We start from the raw sequence: 24,766 nt of genomic DNA on the forward strand, positions 1-24,766 counted from the left end.
TTTCCACGGTGGTCTAGCTTCAATTGACTCATGATCTTAACTATAAAATTACTTAATCTCCACAAAAACCCCCTTGTGATATTTTTAAATAAATTTTCAAAAATAATCGTGACCATTGCTTTTATCTAGATTGTATAAGACAATGCACTTTGTGTGAAAATTAGAATGAGGAGGAAGCTTTTTGCAAGTTGTATTTAGTACAAAGGGAAATGGATTATTTATGCAGAGTATTAATGGATAAAATATCGACTTATGATTATGAAAAAATAGGTGAAACTGTTTGCATACGAGACAAAATATAACTTGTTGACAAGTAAATTCACTTATCTGTCAAGTTGTCTTGATAATTGGTATTTTGTTCCTTCATCCCCGACTGTTGTTTCAACGACACTGATGAGCTTGGATGATAATTAATCGACAGGTAAGAATATTCAGACAATTTCTACTGTTTTATTGCACCATTCATGTGTTAGCTAATATAGGCTTTTTTAACAGCTAAAATAAATTCCGGAATAATGAATTATTCCCTTCAGTCATATTTACTACTTCAAATAATACAAGCGGTTATATAAGCAAAGATGGATGATGGTTAGCTATAAAATCCAAGACACGCGTTTCGTCCTATTTAGGACTCGTCGGCTGGGTGTGTCTGTATGCCGGAGTTAAAGCAAACGGTAATGGGTTCCAGTCCTGGATTAAACATGAACTCTGGGATGCAGACACATCCAGCTGATGAGTCCCAAATAGAATGAATTCCACTGCTTGCCACTACCCATCTTCGCTTATAATGCTTGTGATCTAAGGTAATATCGTGGCAGTCCTCACAGGATAAAAGCAACAATACTGAGTAAATTTATTACATGTAGTTCCTAAGCTTTGTGGTACAATCTGTAAAATAAAGATTTCATAACACTTGATAAAATTTTAAAAAAAACCATACTTCAATACTTCATTTGCAAAATGTTTATCAATTAATTGTTTCAGAATACATTGTTCCTGCATTTCCATACCAATTACTTTCTGTTCCCGTTCTTTCCTCCTCGATTTTCTTAAGCTTCTGCTGCCAGATACTCTATTCCTGACTAGCGTTATATACTACTTATATCAACATAAGTAGCACACACCATAGATGTATTTAAAATCCATGAAAACCATTTAAGATCCAACGATCATTAAATTAATTATTCCATTAATTATCACATCCATTCTTAGAGTGTTAAATGTAGGTATTTGAAAGAATTAATTAGACGAAATAAGTATATACATTTTATGTATTCAGTCATTTTATGTATTTTTAATTTTAAAGCCATTGGTCCCTTTGATAAATTTTGATAGTGTAATAAGAAGATGAAGATTATCAGAACTATGTGATGCATTAGCACAATACATTTTGAACAATCTGATCACATAGTTCTGATAATCTTCGTCTTCTTATAACACTGTCAAAATTTATAATTTTACCTACCTTCATCAACGCTCACAATCCCAGTAGCAGCAATTTCATCAAGATTTTTCATAGCTATTTCTGATGAATCATTCTCCGCTTTTATTCTTTCTAAAGCCTACAAAATTATACAGAGAAAGAATAAATTAATTGGACTAATGATCAGAAAGCGACAAACATATATTAGCTATAGAAACATTTGAATTATTACACATAATGTATGTTATAATTGAGTCTTGACATTTTAAAATATTCACTGTAAATGTGAGTGATATGACTTTGGTGATGCTTTTTCAAAATGCTTGAAACAGATTGATGAAAATATCTTACAATACTTCAGTTATCAACATCTATTGGATATAAATTATACTAAAATAACACCGATGCAAGCTCTCAAGACGCCTCTATACCATTAAGTCAGTCAATCAGTCACAACGTAGATTTTGGGCCATGTTATTCAAGGTCTCTAACCATCGATTGCTATCATCTCGCGAATGCCAACCAGGTAGTCTACACCTACCAGCATGGCTCAGTTCAATTGCCAGTGACTTCATGGATTTGTGCGACGTTAAGACAGATTGAATCTTGGTATTAGATATTAACAATGATAGCGTCAATATATGATACCTCCTAAACCTCTAAGTCACGTATTACATAACGTTTTCTAGTAAATTCTAATCGATACTGATTGGGTGTATGCTACTTATGTTGAAAAACAAAATTAGTTTGGCACATCAATAAAAAAGTGGAAATCTTGTCTAAAGAAGGTTGAGTAAGTTGATCTGAAGAAAATAGAAAGCGAACATAAAGAAATTGAGAAGTGAAAGAATTATGAAGGATTTAATGGACGATTGATGGAAGATTTGTGAATGAAGTATTTGACGTATAGTCCTCACATTTTACGAAAAAACTCTACAATTTTTCATTAAACAATGAATTGGCTGTTCCCACCTCATTCTTCGTTCATTTCACTTATAAACGTCAATTAGATATCATTCGTAATAAATAAAGTCTTACACAGAAATAAACAATCATCAATATTTATATCAGTTTAGAATTCATTCACAGACGCAATAGAAATATACAGTTCAACTATCCTGATTTCATATCTCACATTTAAATGTAATAAAGTCAATATTTTGAATATAAATTCCTCAAATCAATAACTGGCAAAAGTGGTAACACTTGTATTTCTTGAGTAAATTGAAGCTAGAGAACTATGGAAAACCTTGAAGCACTGAACGGTCGTTTCGTCCTAATATGGGACTCCTCAACAGTGCGCATCTACGATCCAGCCTAGAGAGATTTTAATCCAGGACCTTCGGTCTCACGCGCGAACGCTTAACCTCCAGACCACTCAGCTGACTGGTATCCAATTGTGGTAATGTCTAACTTCAACCAATCCACGAAATTGCGCCACCGTTCATCATTGTCTTCAGTGAGTTACTATCTTACCACAGACCCGGTTGTACTTCACTGAGTAGTGCCATACTAGAAAGAAAAGAGCGTCCAGTACTTCCGGGTTTCCCATGGTAGTCTGGCCTCAAATAACTCACGAATTTAACTAATAAATTACTAAAATATCCACAAAACTCCTTTCTGATTTGTATTTCTGTTTTTATTTGTGCATTTGGTTGATACATTCTGGTGTATCGTTAATGTTCTAAATTGAACAAAATGTATTTTTTGTTTTGAAAATTAAAATTACTTTAGATTGATGATTATTACTTATTTTTATCAAATACCATTACATACCAGTTTGATTTGTGTTGTCCAATTCAAACGGAAACATATAATGCACAATGTAGACACTTGTAATGTTGCAGCACTAACGAGACCAACCCAAATACCTATTTTATAACATAAAAAGTTTATTATATAACAATATAATTATGATGTCCCTTTTTACTGTTTGAAACCAACCGGGTAATTAATTTAAATCAGATTAAAAAGACGAATAAACAGTTCACCGGTTGTACTGTTTACAAATGAAATCAGATTTCCTAATGTCAATGATTAGTGATGTTTCGTTCGCATGTTCTTAACTTACCAATCAATATGCAATAGAACTTTATTATTGGAAATAACGAAAAAAAGAAACTAATCTAATGAATAAAATCTTACTCGTTCATTATACATATATGTTTGATATGTAGTGTGCTAGTGGACTGGTATTGGTCAGTAAATGAAAAGAAATAGACACCCAGTCTTGGTAAACATTGAAACACTAATACTATGAAATACTATGAAATTCTGGGTTAACTGGATGTGAACTGATTGTATTTTTATCAACACAGGGTTGTGGAAACTGTTTAGTTTTGATGAAGATCATGACCCATTGATGAATGCATTTTATCTGAATAAATGGTTCATTCTCTATTATCTGGTTCTCTGTTGTCAGCTGGATATTATATCAGTATTTACCAAGTGATCCAGCATAGTGATCGAACTGTTTAATATCGTGATCTAGTGAGTTCAGTCATATTAATCAGTCAATATCTAGTGATCGCATAATTTGATGGATAAGTAGTGTTATTGTATCATTGTATTATATTGTAAAGAACAAGAAAACACTTTTGTTTCCCATTATATCAGCATGATTTATTGATAAGCTTCATAGTTTAATAATAATTCAATGTGGTATCTAACCAATATTTTACAACACTGTCCACTAATTACTTTCAGCTCGAAGGTACCTATTCTCAAAATTAATGCGTAACAGTAAAAGTTGTCGTTTTTTCTGAAATAGGATTAAAATAGTGGTACGATGCAAGTATTGGTACTATTGATAATAAACGTTAATGGTGTTCGGTAACAATTGTTGTGGAAATAAACTGATTTCAATAACTTCCACCACGTATGAAAACGGACTTTAGACCGTGTTGGTGTGTGATGAATAGGTCTCAATTATTCAGTGGTATCTACCATGTATTCAACATTAATAAGTTCAGATGAAATTAAGTTGTATTTGACTTAGTTTGAGTCAGCAGTCTGTACTCTTGTTATCTTTTGGTTGTTAAAAGACAGACAAGTACATGGTTTTTCTAGGTCGTCACTTCCAAGCTTATTTTTATTTGCATCATCACTATCATTTCTCCACTCCTAAAATATATTTAGGTTTTGAGCACTCACACAATTTGTACAGAAGTATTAAGAAATTGGTAATATGTATAGTGTTTTGATATGCTGTTTTGTCACCTAAGATTTAACCTAGTTCGAATTTTGAAATTTTTTTGTAGAATTATCATAATATATTCACCCCATTAAAATCACGAAGCGACCTGTGTTAGACAACCGCTGTAAACCTTGAAGCATTAGACGATCGATTTGTCCCATTAGGGGGCTCGTCAGAAGTACGAACCCAAGATCCTGCACCCAGGATTCAAAACCGAGACCTTCGGTCTCGCTTGCAATGGTTAACCCACAGACTACAATTTCCATAATCACAAGCTGGAAAATATATTCAATATTCATTTCTCTTCTATTATCACTACGCCCCCTAATATCCAAATAATTTTCATTAACCATCAATTATTGTTATCCACGAGCTGGACTTAATTGGTTAAGAGTTTTGCATTAATTCATTTCGAACGATAATTTCATATGAGTGTGAAGTTAAAGAATTTTATACTGGAAATAAATATTATCCACCTGTATGTTTAGATCTCATTTATAAAATGAAATTCTGATATTGTTACTAAAATGAGTTGTCTATGGAGATTGTTGGATTTTAAAGTATATATCATCGGTTGATCTTAGAAGGTAACTACTGAAAACTAGAGACTGTTTTGTCCTTGTTATAGAACTCCTTAGTGGTGTACATCACTGAGTATTAACCTATTGATCTAAAGGTTATATGCCCGGCGTTGATTGAAATATTTGTAGACAATATCTAGAAACTATTTAAGTTGTGTTTAAGAAAATTAGGATGCAGTTACTAAGCTAAATTACATTGTGCAGTCTCACAGTATGCTTCAAATGTTTTTTTACACGCATCATTTATTTGTCCAATGTATGGGTTTAAGTGATGAACAAAAAAGTTAGAAGTATATTTTTCAGTGAAGTTAGATGAGAAATTATCACTGTGGTGTAAAGGTAGGTTAATTACTTATAGTCAGTAACGTCCAGTTAGGATTTAAAAACAACTTTGTTCACCTACCCATCAATCTAAGATTTGCTACATAAACTAAACAAATCCCAAGTGGTACAGCAAACATATAAAGACAGAATATGTTTACAATTGCTCCAACTGTTTGTAAACCTGATCCTTTCAAGACACCACTACATATACCCTTTTAAAAAAATAAGAAAAATATTACGTAAGGTAATCTGAGACTGAAAAATCTAGAATAAATTTAATAATAATAATAAAGACTTGTATGAAAAAAGCCATGATCTAATTCTGCCATCACTAATGGCTTGACATTATAGTGTTGTGTTTTACTCTGTGGTTAAATAGTGAAAATATTTGCGTCATCCACCATCTAAAAGTAACGACATTAATTCAATCGTTTCTTAAGTGGTTTTATAGTTTTGATTTCTTGATTATGATAGAAATTTCTTAGAAGATCTTTATGTATCTCAGAAGAAATTGCAATTGATCACTGACAATGTTCCTCGCGACAATCTATACTACTCAACACTTATCTAAAGATAATTGTCAATTTACCAAAGAATAAGGGAATTTTTTGAAGTTGTAGGGAAATAACATGACTGTTAAAGCCAACCATATTGGAAGTGAGACAGTTAATAATAGATGATGTTGGACAGTTACTGAATTTTATCAGTAATTTACTGTAATTTTTGACTAATGGATAATGACATATTGGCTGAAATTCACTGTGTTCTACCCAAGACCTAATCGTATTTCGTTCTATATAGTACAGTAGTAATGGATGCGCACAACTGAGCAATTTCAAACTGAGATCAAAAGCTGCACAATTCATTCCAGTTTTCCGTGTATCTTCAGCTCGTCTCAGTTTCTAATGAAACTTTTCATCATGATAACTAGATTATTGACGAAGTCCGTTTGTTACATAAGATAGAATACTGTATCGATCGTACAGTCGATCGCTTGAAATGATATGATTAATGACTACTCAGAAAACCTGAGCTTATTAAATCAGAGCCTCAGTACAAAAACTTTGAAAATCAGGATGAATTATCAGCAAAATGCTAGTTTCATCGAGTAAATATGGTACATTTGTATAAATAATTTTTGATACAACACACACTGTATAAGATTCCAGTGAGTTTTAGATATGAGATTTATACGTTTTTCATGACTCTATTGGATTACAGCCTGATTCTCAGGTTTACTTATCGCCCTCTCTATCAAACCTACCGTCTATTTTAGAAAACTCCTGCGAATAAACAAACAAATTGAATCACTCTATAACACGATTAACGAAGCTAAAATGAGACATTTTACATTTATTTCGAATACTTATTTTATAATTTCTATTATAAACACGCTTACATTTGCACCATCGATAATTTGAAAATAAGCTATAACTGGCATTAGTTCAGCTACAAGTTCAATGACGCCACTAAAATAAATTAAAAAGTTACAGTGTAAAAGAAAAGAAAAGGTAACTATTGATTCATTACTTAGTTGTAATAATCAGTTAGTACATTGATTTTATAATGAGGAAAGTGAATGATTTTATCATGTATATTCGGGCAATTCATCAATCAATGAAAGTTATGTAATCAAGGAATTCAAGTTAAGGATTTTATATTAAAAACAAATATGTTTATAGGAATGAATGAATGAATGAAGTAGAAAAAACATTGTAATGTGGTCTACTTATATCCATATAAGTAGTATATGGTGATAGGCAGACATAGAATGTATTTTGACAGAAGACCGATAAGGAACGAACTAAAATGAAGCGCAATCGGTAGGAAAATTCATGAACAATGGAATTAGAGAAGATGGATTGATATATACAGAAGGAACAATGAAGATTGAGACAATTGATTGTTATTTTGCAAATTAACTGTTTGCTGTATGGTTATTCAGAATTTAGTGACATAGTCTGTAATTTTTGTCTAAATACATTCGATTGTCCCTAACCGGTGTTTTGTTCACTACAATAATAGCTTTTGTTATTTCATTCTGAAGTATAGTATTCACATATATGGTACTGTGAAATAAATAAATTTGTCATTATTAAAATTATATTTACAATAACACACTAATTGTGGATTGGTGGAAGTAAGACATGAACACCGTTGAATGCTGGTCGGCTCAGTGGTCTAGAGGTTAAGTGTTCGAGCGCGAGAACCAAGGTCCTGGATTGAAATCTTGCGAGCGCGATCGCGGATGTGCACTGCTGAGGAGTGCCATATTAGGACGAAACGGCGGTTCAGTGCTTCCAGGTTTTCTATGATGGTCTAGTTTTAACCGACTTATAAATTCAAACGTTAAATTAAAACACTAATAATCACATGAAGTTATTTTATCTTTAAATGTTTATCAAAAAGAGATGTACGTTAAAGGTCAGTAGAAAATGTCAAATGGAAATTTTTAGAACAAGTCTGTCTAATAAAATTGATTGACAATTAATTTAGGTCGAATTTGAAACAGTACAAGTGACCACTGTTTGTATTACGTAAATTCATAGTTTATTATTATTATTAGCCTTATTCAGTATTATATTTTTGGTACAACATAGAATTCTCAGCACGAAGTATTTCAATAAGTTTCCGTTTCTTACTTCTTCGTCGATCCTGACGATAAATATTGGGTGATCACCAGTTAGATGTTAGAAGTCTAGTCAATCGACATCTGAATAATGTATGTTCGTTTCGCTGCATATTTTCAGCAACCACGATATCTCTGATTAGGCCTTTTCTAACCTTTACACCGAACAGTTGTACATTTTTCAGAAACGCACCTGAATAGATTGCGCGACTAGTGGCCATAATGATGTATTAAAACAAGCAAAATTAGATAACTTGTTGAAATATCTAAATGACAGGAACAGACAGCTCAGATGTTTAAGTAGGCCGCCAATGATATCGGGAAGAATTTAGCATTCAAAATAATTATGGTCGAACATTCAGTATTACAATGATTTTCTCAACCGTAAATTTGATAACCTTTACACTAGAAAGGAGGATCCTTTAGATTATCTCCAGCTTAATTCAATTATTTGCCTATACTTTCAGTAGTATGTTCGTCAGACGAATAAAGTTGATCCCGTTCAACAGGAACCGTGAACGTTTACGGAAAAGTGTAACCATGTATACAGTTAGATTGGCCGGACAGTGACGATCAAGAATATGGGTCGTATAGTAGATTGATTAACAGCATTTAGAATAATCAGTAACCTAAATGATTTGAGGATATTACGTTGTGTAAAGGCAATAAAGGTTAATCGTTTGAATACTGATTAATCTCGGGACCACTCAGCCAGTGTCCAGTAGTTAACATGTTTAACTTTGATAAATTCGCTTTACTGCTCAATAATAGTTATTAGTATATAGGTTTGTTGAGATTAATAAATGTACTGTTAATAAGGTTGAATCCAAATAACTGATATAGCCACTAGTGTTTAGTTCAATTTAACATGACTAGTTGAAAATGTCCACTGGTTTTTGACGTATTCAACAAATATTACTCACTGGTATTCATCGTACCACTTTTGTTATACCATTTAAAATAAATATGTCTCTATACTAATTCATATATGTTTTGTATTACACTAAAGTTAAGTAAAACCGGTTAATAGTAGTGTGAAATCCAAGTAACTTCTAGAAGCAGAATTGAGTAATTTTAAAGGTAATGATCGTTATTTAAACGTTTCTTTTAAAGCCTATTTAATCCTGTTAAATGAAATTAACGGTTGGTAGATAAAGGTGCGTATATTTTGAAAGTTATAATTGACACATGGATGTGTTAGAATTTAACTTTAGAATGATTATCTCTTTAAAAAACATGGATTGTGCTACAAGACATATCAATTGAAGGTCGTTGGGTATCAATTAAATTTGTTTGGATTGAGATATTCTAGAACAGATACAATACTTAAAATTACCTACTAAAAATGTACTCATAATTTTTATGTAACTTATAATAACTATAGAACGTCGGATTAAATGTAATGATCATTACTAGCAAAGGTTCAAATAATTCTCTTGTTGATATTTACGACTGAATTTCAACTACTCTTTGCTGAGGTTTCTGAAGTTTGTGAGAATTCCTCTGATATCACTTTTATCAACGCTATTTAAGACAGATAAAGTTGGTTAGTAATATAATTCAGTATGTGCATTTTGTCCTATTTATAACGGGATCTCTGGACTTCTGACGTGAAGGGTCCTGGGTCAAAGTCACAGCGTGAATATTAATGCTGGGGTTTGGATACATCAACCCGACGAGCCTCAAATAGGACGAAACGTGAGTCTTGAATCCCGTTGCTAGTCAAAATTTTACTACTCTAGAAGAATATGAGTATTTTGTGAACATTCTCAGATGTACATCTTCAAGATTCTGTCTGTGGTAGCCATCTGGACAATATGGAAATATCATGCTATTCATTTTTATTGTAACTAATATTGTCCTGTAGTTTTTTTCATTTACATGTTATAATTTATCTTAAATCGACTAACACTTTGGTTTACGATATAATTATTGAAGATTATGGGTATAATTTATTCAGATATCAGTGGCACTTGTCAAATTGTCTTTAGTATTATTTTTCATGATTTGTACAAGTGGCTTTTCATTTTTATTTATCAGTATAGGTTGTGGAGATTGTTGAGTTTTGATTAAGATCATGAATAGATCAAAATTAGACCACCATTGAAAACCTGGAAGTATTGGATGACTTTATCGTCCAAGTATGGAACTCCACAGCATTGTGCGTCCACGATCCTGCTCTAATAATTTGAACTCAAAACTTTCGGTTCCATATTCGAACGATTAACCGCTGGACCACTGAACCGGCATCCAATGATGTTAATGTCTAACTTCAACCAATCCATGATAATACGTGACCGTCCTCCATCCGATTCAGTGAGTAACTGCATGTTTGAAGTGCACTGGTTACGGCTTTAATATATTTAGTATGCGTAGAAGTTACTTATGAGGGTAAAATTGTCGAAAAAAAAGAGAATTGTCTACTCTGAGATATTTTAGAAACGATATTTCCAATGTCTAGGTAAGTAGTATTAAAATACCGGCGAGACTATAATTTATGGATGAACTGATCGGATATAAGATAACAGGTTTTGGATTTTTGCACGAAATCCATTTGGCTAAATGATGTTTTTGCACTTTAACTGATGTCGGTTCGTGATGAAAACCCTAAATCTTGTTCCTAACCATCAACTATAAATCATAATTCTGGCTCTTCCCACTGCTTTATAACTCTCATTTAGTCCTGACTAGTAGGTGGACATCCTCAGGGTCACTTTAGCATCGCTCAAAGGTCGTTTATAAATTATCGTCTCACCTAAATACCTTATACCATTCACCTTATATAATTCTATCGCAATTTTAACGAAATTCCATTTGAATTGACTAACAATAAAGAAAAATCATTCAGTAACAAATTATTGAACTTACTCATCAGATGTAAAAACTCTTGGTAAATACCTTCTTGTAGCAATTAAAATTCCTACATATGGTAAAGCCCAACAGCCTTAAATTTACAAAAAAGGAAAAGACATTTATTTTTAATTATCTGATAAGCATTAATTACTGAAATTATTAACTAATTCTTTTTTTATCAGTTTAAACTTACCAACTAATGTCATTGCTACACTAAATACAGAATATGGGCCTCTAGCACATCGAGCACCAAGATATTGTCCTACACGTATACCTGTTGCACTACCAACACCAAGTGGAAGCTAACAAAACAAATAGAAATTTTATACAATTTTTCTCATTTATAAATTTGACTAAATCAACAACAATTCACATAGCAGAATAACATAAGTTCGTTATATTTTATAATTTCTTGTCAGGTTGTAAGTAGTTTTCATATACCTGAAAAGCATCATCAATAAACAAGGAGGATCGGATGCAGACATAAAGGTGAGTACTGGCAAAACAAGGACCGCACTTCTAAAAATGAAGAACATATGGAACCCAAAACAACTGTCAACAGACATCAAAGTCAGAATCTTCGATGTGAACATGAAGACAGTTCTACTGTATGAAGCTGAAACGTGTAGAACTACTATATCCATCGTCAAGAAGGTACAAGTATTTATGAACAGTTATCCACGCAAAATACTCAACATTCACTGGTCAGATACAATCAGCAACAGCCTTTTATAGGAGAGGACAAATCAGCTTCCAGCTGAAGAGGAAATTAGGAAAAGACGTTGGAAGAGGATCGGACATACATTACGGAAATCACCAAACTACATCACGAGGCAAGCCCTAACTTGGGGCAGTGAAGGGAAGCGGAAAAGAGGAAGGCCATCATATGTTAATATGTTAATATACATTTTTTACCATAGACCAATATAAGTGGAAACAATATTGTAAATCATCACAAAAGGGATAGTTATTTACTTCTTGTTTAAAATTTCTTAGAAACGTACAAGTACAAATTCGTTGAAAAAGTCATAAGTACTATATATTTGTAACATGTGTGAAAATCTTTGATGTTAAGGAAAGTGTACATTGGCTAAAATGAGGTTTATCTAAAGACAGTTGGAACAATGTTGGTTAATCTCCTCAAATAAATCTCAGATGTAACACTTATTCATTGAAAATAAAATAATTCATTTAATTTATTTCGGAAATCTTTTCCCAGGGGATCCTTTCATGTTTATAATAGGTTGATTCCAAAGTGATCTACCACTTTAGACTTCATAGGGAAACGCATTAATTTAATGGATGGCGCAATGGAATTAAAAGAAACTTATGTCTGTTACGAGCTGCATAACATTAGTACTGATATATACCTATACATAACTGATAACTCACGAATAGACAGAGATATATCTTGTGGTCTCCATTCTTACCTGTCATTGCATGAAATGATATCGAAATGAGTTATGTGGTGATAGATATATATATGGTTACAATTTTATAGGACCTGAAAGACATTGCTACCAAGGGAACATTACAAAGGAACAAATAATATGAATACAAAATTAACAAGTGTGAATACAAATACCTACTTAGATTATGCATGATCATTCCACAAAAACAACCGTATAAATTTGGTTGACTAGACAACGTAAACTAACATTTGAGACTAGGGTAGTTTAATAATATGTTATATATATATAGAGAGAGAGACAGAGGGAGGGAGAGATGAAGTTTAACTATTTATAAGTTTTGCATAATTTTTACCTGGAGATAAGAAATCTGTTTAACTATTTGATTTTATATGTATGACAATTCAAATATTCAAATTAGACAAACCGTTTTTTGTTGGAAAATGTTGGTTATATGAGAGTTGGAAAAACATTGTTTTTTTAAAAAAAAGAACAGTTTTTGTCGCAAAACAGAATTAATTTCCAAAACTGCTGATAACTAGTGAGACTTATTATTTAAAACCAAATATGTGAATGAGTATATCAGTAATGATAACAAAATACTGAAGTGTATTCCTTAAGGAAGATTAAAATAGTTAAATAGATTAGTTTTGTTACCTTTAGTTCATTTAAACACTTGACTAGGTGTTTTAAAATTATGTTCAGATTAACTTTATGTTGAGCTTACCAAAGTATAACTAATAGATCCAATAGATAGAATAATAGTTTGTGCAGCAAGTTCACGAGCTCCCAAAGTCCCTAAAATAAAAACAACACCATTGGAATAAGTGGTACACTTCTCTAGTCTGTTTACGTTGTATTTATTACAACGAATGAAACTGAGAGATTGCAGATTATTCATCAAGTACTTCTTTATTAGGTGAAAATTCAGGTTTACTCTTTGTGTATCAATCCAACAAAATATGACCTATCATTCTAAACTCTATTCTTACATCAGATATTATTTATGTACAATTAAATCTACAATCAGTTCATAAGAGGTTTGGTTATAAAGTAACTTATAATCGTTCATCTCTTTTACTTAATATTTTTATACTGTGTAGCACAACAAAACTTAATGAAGAATTCAAACTCAGTATACTGTTAGACTCCTAATATTTTCACGAAAATAAGACTATAAGCAAAGATGGATGGTTACTAGCAGTGGAATCCAAGACGCGCGTCTCGTCCTATCCGGGACTCGTCAGAAGGATGTACCTGCATGCAAGAGTTGGTGTTCAATCCAGGACTCCAATCAATTACCATTCGCTTCGAACGCCATCATGTTATGCACTTAGCTATTAGGGCCTGATAGCGTTTGAAGTGAACGGTATTGGGTTCGAGTCCTGGAGTGAACATCAAATCTGAGATGCAGATACATCCATCTGATAAGTTCCGAATAAGACGAGATGCGCGTCTTAAATTCAACTGCTGGCCACCATCCATCTTTGCTTATAATGCTTGTGACTTAAGGCAATATCGAGGCAATCCACACAGGATCCATATATGCCAATAAGAGACTGATCAATTGCAATTCTAAACAACAATAGGGAAGATTCAAATAAACAATACAAAATGAATTTTTAAAAAAAACTGTTTTCACACCGATTTCAATAAGAGCCTAAATCTCATTTCGTAGTAATAACATTCTAGGTTTTCTTGAATCATAATAGGTTAAATCCTAATACTTTACTGTCTCAGTTGTTATCATCCAAAAGGATGACAAGTTTTACTAGGATAATTAATCTGTTGATTTTAACCACTACAACTTTGAAATGAAGTCCAAATTACTTCATTATATATCACTTAAACAAAATGTTGACAAAAAACAATTATATCGATCATTTGAAACATTATATAACTAGTTTTAAAAGTATATTTATTGTTATATCCCAATGGGTAGAAAAATGGTATTTCCAACGTTTCGTGACATAGTGTAATCCACTTCTTCAGAGTAAATAAATAGCCAAATTAAATTAACAAAAGTTTATATAGTACAAAGGAAACTATCAAGTACAACCTTAGCATTAATACCTACATTATATAACTTAGATTGATGGGAGTTTAAAATATCAAAAATGGGATATCATAAATTAAAACTGATCAGTTTCTACTGCTATTTGTGAATTCTGAGATCTCTCTTTTATAGCGTTTTGTCAAACGTTTGAATGTACTTGACATATATCCGAAAGTAGGAACCAGGAAGCGAATCTTATACTTCTTTTAAATTTGTCAGCTGAATATACCCATCTTATGTATCTACAAAAAATATGTTACTAGTTTGAAAAATGCAAATCTTAAAACACCACGAACATATTACTGAAAAATATTAGGTTAAATATCGCTGAATTTTTACTTCGTGCATTTGCTAGGCTTATTTTGAATTTTATACTCTATATTCCTATATATCATTCAACTACTGAACTCTCAGTGTCAATGATTTTAATGTAAGATGTTGAATTAGTAAAATGGTAGCCAACAATTAATAATAACAATAATCACTAATAAATTCAGTTAGTATTGTTTGTTTGAATCTTCTCATTGATGTTTAGGACTGCAACTGGTCAGTCTCTAATTGGCATATGTGAATACTGTGCGTATTGCCTCGATATAGCCTTAATTCACAAGCATTATAAGCAAAGATGGATAGTGGCTAGCAGTGGAATCCAGGACGCGCGTTTCGTCCTATTTGGGACGTCCTATTAGAGACTGACCAGTTGCAGTCCTAACACATCGATGGGAAGATTCAAACAAACAATACTAATTGAATTTAAACTTCACCCCATCGCACAAGCAAGACTCCGTGGCCGAGTGGATAACGCGATGGCGTTTGAAGCGAGGGTACTGGGTTCGAGTCCCAGAGTGAACATCAACTCTGAGATGCAGGTAACTTCATCTGACGAGTTCCAAATAGGACGAAACGTGCGTCCTGGATTCCACTGCTAGCCACTATCCATCTCTGCTTACCAATCACTAATAAATTTAATTACAAACCATAAGATGTTAACTATAAAATTAACTTCTCTAACATTCAAACTTTTCCGTACATTCAACCCAGGTAATATCACTCAGTAACTTATGTACTGATCTAATAAAAAGCATAATCAATTCATCCATGTACCTTTTCATTTACTATGAAATACCAGTTTTGATAATTTCGCTAATGAGAGTTTATGTTTTCATCATCTCGATGAAACAAAAAAAGTAGCTTGTTTAAACTTACAACCAATGTGTTTGAGTAACCACTTGAATGCAAACACAGCGAGACTATAATTTATGGACGAGCCAATCAGGAGCGTCTGAGGGATTTCAGGGTCACAGTGCCAATTTCAGTACCTGATGCTCATGCACAATCGGTTCACAGAGGATTTTAGAGAAAACGTGACAATTAAGCGGCTACAATAAATCGGACTACTAAGAAGTTCCTTTATTTGTAATTGTGGTAATTGATTGACTTGTAGACCTTGCGCAGACTATCCTGATGATGTTATCTTTTGATGTAATATATGTTGGAGGAAGAAGTCTGCTAGAATAGGAACTTTTTTCTCTCGACCCAGATTGAGACTAAGACAAATTATAATAATTTCTGTGAACTGTATAATAAAAGCACCAGTATTATTGTCTGCAATGTTTGCAGATGTTACTGAAGCTTCGGCTGTTCAGAGGTATGAGTGTTGTAAAATATATGCATAATAAAAATGACAGTCTTACACAACCAGAGTACACACAAACGATATTGAAGCTATGTGGTCGAGGCTGAGAGAGTTTTTGTGACCTTATCATGGCTCCAGAGACCGAGTATTATGAAGCCATATCAATGAGTTCCTCTACCTTATGCATTACGATTTTAAAACCTTTCAACCTCTTTCTAACCTTGACAAGTTTTTGGACCATGTAACAGAAGTGTACCCACTCTAATTTTTTGGTGTTGTATAATATATTTTTACTCTGTACTAACTGTCTACTAATTGTCTAATATTTCTCAAGGTTACTTAAGATTCGTTCAAAGGTCGTCCATAAATTATAGTTTCGCTACAGACACTTTTCGTTAACTTTCTCTTATTTTTTCTTCTGTTCATACATTGTTTTCAGAGCAACTTTACTAACATTACATCTACATAAATCTATATTGTATGTTAATATTACGTAAAAACATTATTTTACAATAGACTTTTCAATGATCTTACCAGCGATAAAACCACCAATTTCATAAATTGTCCATTCAAGACTAACCATAATTAAACCAGGTATAGCTAAACGAAACCATATATTCCAATCTTCCCAAACTTCCGTTGTAAATTCTGAAAAGAAAAGAATGAAAAACAAAGGTATTTTATTAAATAATTTTGATGGACGACAAAGTGTAGGATATCATCAAAGCAAACTGAAGCCTATAAATGACTTTTCCAATAGAATGATAACTAGCTTTTTTACCTACGAATTACAGGCATACAATTAATAAGTTCTAAAGTCTAAGAATATGAACATAAGTTAATTGGTATTTCTCATAAATATTTAGACACTATTCAAAAGTTTTAAATCAAACTGCAGATTTATAGACTGATAATCTGCTTCATTAATGGTCAGTTGATATCCTCATAAAACATAACACCTATCAAAATATTAGGTTTAAAAAAATGTAGAATATCCAAGCAAATTATACTGCTTAGTGATATATATGTATCAGTTGAATCGCTCATTTGAATGAGTACTCCGGTCATTTCGGTATGAAGAAGGCATACACAGGCATCTGATTTACATATAATAGTTACAAAATTCTATATTCAATGACAGTCGTCCATTTATATTCGATAGTTTAGTTTGTGATCAGAATGGGGGTTTATGAAGATTTTGGTAATTTTAAAAGTTGAATTCATAGGTCGATGTAGGGTAGAAAATCATTGAAAACTTGGAATCACTGAACGGCCGTTTCGTCCCAGTATGGGACTCATCGGCAATGTGCATCCACGAACCCACACCCAAAACTATGAATCTCTCGCGCGAACGCTTAACCTCTAGATTATTGAACCGGCATCCAACGTTGTTAATATCTAACTTCACTCGATTCACGATCTTGCGCAACCTTTCATCCATTGTCTGAGGTGGATAACTGTTAGGTATATGCGCGCCAAACTGAAGGTCATGAGTTCGAGCCCCGCGCGAGGGATCGTGAATGCGCACTGCTGAGGGGTCCCATACTAAGGCGAAACGGCCGTCTAGTGCTTCCAGGTTCGCAATGATCGTCTAGCTTATATCGACTCATGAATTCGACTATTGAAATTCAAATTGTAACTAAGATAATTTTGCATGATCTATTCATTTAATGTCCTAAGGTTCAAATCTAAAAATCATATGTAGTAAACATTTAGGATGAACACACCTTCAAGAAGTGTTGTACTGATTAATTCAGTTAAATATCTGTTCAACAAGGAAGTAAAACCGTCAATTGTACCTCGAAAAGATCATGATGATTTTTATATCTTAGTTTTAGCTTATTTTGAGGGGGAAATATTTTTGGTAAGTAAGATTATAGCAAAAAATAGTATACTACTGCGTATATTTGAGGTCACGACTGAAACAAAATTTACACTAATAATGACAAATTGTGCCACTAATATTGGTTTCATTTACTATTCGATAACCAGCTATTATAGATTCAAGTGTTATGTTCCTTAACTTTTCACATTACAAGAGTTTTGTAATAAGTAGTAAGAGTCGTAACCTGTACGATTAATAATTTCATAAGTAAGACAGTTACTTATTAAATATAGTGTAACACTTTTGTAAGCAAGGACGGATAGTGGCTAGCGGTGGAATCCAGGACGCGCGTTTCATCCTATTTGGGACTCGTCAACCGGATATATCTGCATCTCAGAGTTGATGTTCACTCTGTTCACTCTGTCCGCTTCAAACGCCATCGTGTTATCCTCTTAGCTACTGAGTCCTGATAGCTAACTGCTTGTGCAAGTGGGTGGAGTTTAAATCCACTTGGTGTTGTTTACTTGTATCTTCCCATTGTTATTTAGGACTGCAATTGGTCAGTCTCTTGTTGGCATATGTGCATCCTATGCCTGAAATCACAAGCTTATAAAAGCAGTCCGCACAGGATGCATATATGCCAACAAGAGACTGATCAATTGCAGTCCTAAATAACAATGGGAAGATACAAGTAAACAACACCAAGTGAATAGTGTAACACTGTTTAGTTATAATACTAATCAATCGCAAAAAATGACCAATAGTTTCCAAATCAATAATCGATAACAATCGATTAACCTACTGGATGTAAACTATGAAGAAGACAAAAACTGAGACAAAACAATCATTCATTACTCTTTTCATGTTCAACAATTCATCAATGAAAATTGTATTTAAAGATAAGTCATTTACTTTATATAATCATTCCATTTTATAATAAGTAATACCTATAATTTTAGTGTATTTGTTCCATAAATTTTAAAACTTTTAATATTGATTTGATTTTTTAGTTTTTTGTTTTTTGTACAAAAAAAAGAAAGTAGATCGTAGCAAGATGAGAAATTGGAAAATGAAAGGATTTGATTGTGTGTGTGTGTGTTCGTTTCCTTCATATTCCACCAAATGTAAATGACTGACAACTATAATCATCTGTAGATAGATGTGAACATGCATACATACATACATATAAAACTTATTTTATTGTAAACTATAAATAACTACTAAATAATAAGAAAAGAAATAAATAGATAGATAGGTATAGTTTTGTCTTTGTATTGACCTATTAACTATACACATCCATAACTTATTTTTTCCCTTATTATCAACCTAAACACTTTCTAATAATAATCGTTATTTCAATTTATTATTCACAAAGATATTCAAATAATATTTGATAAGCAAAGATGGACAGGGGCTAGCAGTGAAATTCAGGATGCGCGTCTCGTCCTATTTGCGACTCGTCAGCTGCATGTACCTGCATCTCAGAGTGGCTATCAGGACTCAGTAGCTGAGTAGATAACACGATGGCGTTTGAAGCGAAAGATACTGGGTCCGAGTCCCAGATTGAACATCAAATCTGAGATGCAGACACATCCCGTTGACGAGTCCCAAATAGGATGAAAGGCTCGGTTTGGATTCCACTGCTAGGTACTATCCATCTTTGCTTATAATGCTTGTGAATTAAGGTTATATCGGGGCAATACGCACAGTATGCACATATACCAATAAAAGACTGATCAATTGCAGGCCTAAAAATCAATGGGAAGATTCAAACAAACAATCTTTGATAAGACTATAATTCATGGACAACCTTTGAGCAATGTTAAAAAGACCTTGAGACAATTCCCTTCTGCTTATTAGGTTTATAAATTAGTATTAGAAATTAGGATTAAGATTTTGAATTAGAATTTAAGGTTAAGAATAAAGTAAAAATTTCCTTCATAAGCTGATATTATTTATAGTGCCAAAATTCTATTTAACTAAATAGATAAATGAAATTTACGCCAAAATCCAAGGGTTTCTATCCTTAATTTTATTAGTTTGTCCATAAATTTTAGTCCTGTTCGATATTTTGAAGTCAGCGAGCGGGATGCCAACTTCTGTGGATTCCCGTACTAGGACGAAACAGTCGTCTAGTGCTTCTTGGTTTTCCATGGTGATCTAGCTTCAATTGACTTATGAATTCAACTATTAAATATCAATAATAATCAGTTTTATTGTTAATCTTCTAATCATCTTTTGAAATGTAATTAGCTTTGATGTTAATAAATGATCCGATAGTTTCAAATACGCTTTGATCATTATTTTTCTTATCGTGCTACTTAATTTATTGAAGGGAAAAAATTACTATGTAACTTAACATAGGTTGATAAAATTAAAAGTAGTATAAAACAACAAGAATGGAAGAAAACAAGTCTTGGGTTTTTAAATGATAAATATTTTAATTATAAGTGTACGATGGAAAATTTTAATTGACTGTGGAAAGTGTTATATTGTTCTTTTTAAAAATTATTAAATAGCTTTCTTATTAAGAATAAATTAGTAAACTAGTGAACTTTACAGTTGCCAAACAGGAATAGAATAAATTTGTATCAATTATAAGTGATATGGAGAGCCAATCAGAAGTAGCGAAAGGTCAATCTACGGCTCTCAGAAGTGACCTGAAGGTCAAGTGTATTTCATTGGGACCAGTGGGTCAATTTCCTAAGGATGGAGTGGTATGTATATGAGTGAGTATTTGTGCATTTCATTTGATAGTCCAATACACTTGCTCGCTCACTCTTCTGTTCTCTCTCAGGTAGTCAGTGAGCGTAACACACTGTATATCAGTATCAGGTTTTGGACACTGCACGTCACAACAATAAGACATGTAAGTTCGTTTTGCGTCGATTTTTTGAATCACCCCATTGCACAAGCTAGTGGCTATCAGGACTCAAACACGATGGTGTTTGAAGCGAACGGTAATGGGTTCGAGTCCTGGAGTGAACACCAAATCTGCAATGCAGGTATATCCATCTAACGAGTCCCAAATAAGACGAGACAAGCGTCCTGGATTACACTGATAGCCACCACTCATCTTTGCTTAATAAGATATGCAGTTTTAAGTTATAAGTGTTATCATAACAGCCTTTCTTTATAAGAAAAATATACAAGTTTGATTAAGATTAAAAGGTAATTAGATATTTGTTCATAGATATTCATATTACAAACCATTTACCAGTGAATGTGCAGTCGAAAAAACCAAACAAGGTGATTAGGCAAAATACGACTAGTTAATAGTGTGCATGGCAGTTGAAAATGTCGTGATTATTAGATATTATTATATGCACTACTATTTAAATTAGAATGCCAAAATGAAACTCTGCTGAGGAATGTTTATAAATGCTGCAGTTGATGAATGTTTCAGTGTTAAGATCGCTGAACTCCTTTACAAATTTAGGAACTTATCATAGAGTAAGTCTTTAGTGGCTGGTATGGTATACTGTAGATTAAAGTCAGATATCCATGACGGTAGACCTTAACTCAGTAGTTTTAACAGTTAAATGCTTGGACAAGATATAAGTTCTAGAACTGATCACCAGTACATTTGCGGGTGATCACTAGTGAGCAGTCCCAAACTCAAATAAAATAGCGACACAGTTATCTTCCTTAGTTTATATTAGAACCTTAACTAAGATCAATCCGTGATGAATACCATTACCAGAATGTGTTCACTTTGTTCTTTAATTTTACTTTTGACACAGTTATAAGCATTTGTGATTATAACGTCATCTCCTTCTACATTGGAAGTCCGTCTCAACATATGACCATTCACTCATGTTAACTAGTAAACTTTCGTATTTTCTGTTTACTTCTTGTTTTTCCGAATTTCTTTTCTATTTTAAAGGTCGATTTCAACAACAACAACAAACTGTGCTCATAACCGTACAAATTACTTGTTACTTAAAGCTATTTGTAGTTGATGGAAAGATTGAAAATAGAATAAAATTAATTTTATTTTATAAATCTTATTATTTTTTACTTTGATATTGAATAAGCTACTTAATATACCGCAATAATTCAGTAGTAAATGATACTTATATACAAGTTGTGTGTATTATTAACAATATATATGACTTGAAAGTGTGAGTCAATAGAAACTAGACCATCATAGAAAACCTAGAAGAACTGGACGGCCGTTTCGTCCTATTTTAGGACTCCTCAGCAGTGCGCATCCACGACCTGTCCTCGCGAGATTTGAACCCAGGACCTACCAGTCTCGCGTCAGAGCACTGCTGAGGAGTCCCAAAATAGGACGAAACGGCCGTCCAGTGTTTCCAGGTTTTCTCTGGTGGTGTAGCTTCAATTGACTCACACTTTCAACTATGAAAATACTAAATCTCCACAAAAAACCCTTCTGATTATAACGGTAATAATATGTACTTCAATATTTGAATATCACTTCTTTTTTACTCTGTTCAATGACTTACTAAAATTGATATTTTTTGAAAGACCTATGAATTTGATGTAGACAATAAAGCATACAACTTGAAAAAAATATGCTGTTGCTTGGGATATTGGTGAAGCTCTAAAATTTGTAACCCGAAAAAAAAGAAAAAAAAGAAAGAAAGAAATCCAAATAGATAAATTAGACAATATTCATCAATATCAGTCATGTTTTTAATTAATTCAAAGGCAAATCATTCTCGAGATTGCAGCTATCAATTATGAATGATGAATTCAAAGATTAATTGATCGATTTCTTTTTCCTTGAATAAGTTCAAAGACATAATGAATAATCAATCTTGACTACAATAATAACTTTTCTTTTATTTTATCATTTGAATATATTCGTTGTATTATTCTGGTAGATTTCACGTACTTATCATTCATTTAAACACAAGATTACTTTATGGCACATTACTTCTTTTTGTTGGAAAAAGAAAATCCAGGAAATTACTATACATTAATCTTTTTACGTACATAGTCAATTAGTTTACCTGACATCCATATTCATTATATAAATCAGTATATAATGCATTAATGCATTGATACCATTCACAAAAATCATAATAACTAATGGAGCATATACATAATTCTATAGGAAAGGGAAAAAAAACAACAAAAAGCACTATTAGAATAACGCCAAAAGAAATCTTTAAGTTATTGGAAAATTTGTTAGAATAGAGTGAATTAAAGGAATTCATATATGTTAGCTATACAACAGATCGACAACTATTTAATTGGTATTGTGGTGTGTGCTACTTATGTCGACAGATATAAGTAGTGCGTATCATCAATTGAAAGTGAAATATCTAGTGGCAGAAGGTTAAGAAGATCAAAGGAAAGAGAGCAAGAACAGATAATCATTGGTGTGAAGACAAAAAAACAATGAACTGTGAGGCGATCGGTTGACATTTTGCAGAAGGAACAATTAAGTCTGAAATAATTGATTGACATTTTGCAAATGAAGCATTTAGCCTGTGAATCTCTGATTTTACTAAAAAATTCTGTAATTTTGTGTTGAAATACATTCGATTATCCCCATTTGTGTTCTCGTTCACTACAGTATGATTAACCACCTCCAAAGTCAAACTTACTAAATAATCAAGCAAAATTTCCATCGAATATGTTTTAAGAAGATTTTCATATCTCTTCTATCATTTTTTGTTTCCATCAGACTAGTTAGTAGGTGGACATCCTTGTGGTATGAATAATTGCTGATTTATAATTTCCCATCACGTGACATAACCCGTTGTGGTTGTATTTACTATATATATAGATGGATGACATAAACCTATTATACATCAAAGGTAATTCAGGATGTCTGAAATTTATTTCTTTTTATAACATAATCTTCTCACTAACATAGTAGCAAAACAATCGTTCCCACTATAATACCTGTATTTCATATTTATACAGAAAAATTACGCATTTGTAATTTAGGTTGAATACGTCGACACTAAATATCTACCAAACCCATGTGAAAGGTCAGTTTAGAAGCCTTTGTAAACAGCTAGTATGTATGCAATTAGATTTAAACGGAAGTCCAAGACGTAAATCTCCTTCATTCACCTGGATAGCTCAGCGGTAGTGCTATGATACCGAATAGCCAGAAAACTAAAGAAATTTTTTTCCTACAGGATAACAGATGACCAGTACTAACTAACATAAATCTTTGGGTCAAAAGCATCTTCTGGAAATCTTACAACTGCCCAATACCAGAATAAAGTTGATTACAACATTGAATCACTCACGTTACTGACTTGATTAAAACTTGATCGAACAGTATAGATCATCATTTGTAATTAGTTACCACTAAATTGACTACTACTCAACATTCAGCTAGAAAATAATAATTAATTTTGAACCATGAGAAACAACAGTTCTATAATTTCAAATGCTGAAGAGACTTGAGTCTAGTCTTTAAGAATAATATTGCTCAGATCACTAAATGAATTGATATTCGTATATAACAATGATGGTTAGATAAGTGGAATAGAAATAATTGCCTAAGGGAAAACTTTTTAATAGGTTAAACTCTAGTAAAATCATATGAATACTGAACTATAAATTGTTACGTAAATGTGTAAAATTGAAGAAACAGAATAAATGAGGTAGTCCATTATGAAATTCAATTTTCTAGATATAGATTGAGATTAAAATTGCTTCATATTTGTCTTCCTTCCTGTACTATATCCTTATATACAACCTTTCTTTTATATATTACCACCACTAAATTAACTACTTTTATGAATTCGGTGTTCATCTTGTGCTAATGAGGTATAGTAACTTGGACCGATGCATATATGTGCCTGGTCCTACGATGTAGCTGATTAACTTACTGATCAAAAA

The 24,766-nt window shown here is 32.6% G+C and overlaps 1 protein-coding gene and 1 non-coding gene across 2 annotated transcripts in view; one reads left to right on the forward strand and one right to left on the reverse strand.

The window, feature by feature from the left end:
* Positions 1 to 1,457: 1,457 nt before the first annotated feature.
* Positions 1,458 to 24,766, reverse strand: part of Smp_162110 (multidrug resistance pump, putative) — a gene marked incomplete at both ends in the record, with an annotated part of 35,158 nt that continues 11,849 nt past the window's right edge. The window contains 10 exons of the mRNA XM_018796553.1: positions 1,458 to 1,562; positions 4,165 to 4,184; positions 5,604 to 5,736; positions 6,924 to 6,993; positions 11,022 to 11,097; positions 11,200 to 11,308; positions 13,143 to 13,213; positions 16,642 to 16,755; positions 22,402 to 22,499; positions 22,912 to 23,009. Of these exons, the coding sequence (XP_018646871.1) occupies positions 1,458 to 1,562; positions 4,165 to 4,184; positions 5,604 to 5,736; positions 6,924 to 6,993; positions 11,022 to 11,097; positions 11,200 to 11,308; positions 13,143 to 13,213; positions 16,642 to 16,755; positions 22,402 to 22,499; positions 22,912 to 23,009 (894 nt within the window). The remainder of the gene's footprint in view (positions 1,563 to 4,164; positions 4,185 to 5,603; positions 5,737 to 6,923; positions 6,994 to 11,021; positions 11,098 to 11,199; positions 11,309 to 13,142; positions 13,214 to 16,641; positions 16,756 to 22,401; positions 22,500 to 22,911; positions 23,010 to 24,766) is intronic.
* On the forward strand, positions 15,109 to 15,178 carry Smp_tRNA_00681_Pseudo_TTG.1.1. Its single transcript has one exon. It is a non-coding gene (tRNA).

Source organism: Schistosoma mansoni (assembly GCF_000237925.1).
Source record: "Schistosoma mansoni, WGS project CABG00000000 data, supercontig 0172, strain Puerto Rico, whole genome shotgun sequence".
Lineage (NCBI taxonomy): Eukaryota > Metazoa > Platyhelminthes > Trematoda > Strigeidida > Schistosomatidae > Schistosoma > Schistosoma mansoni.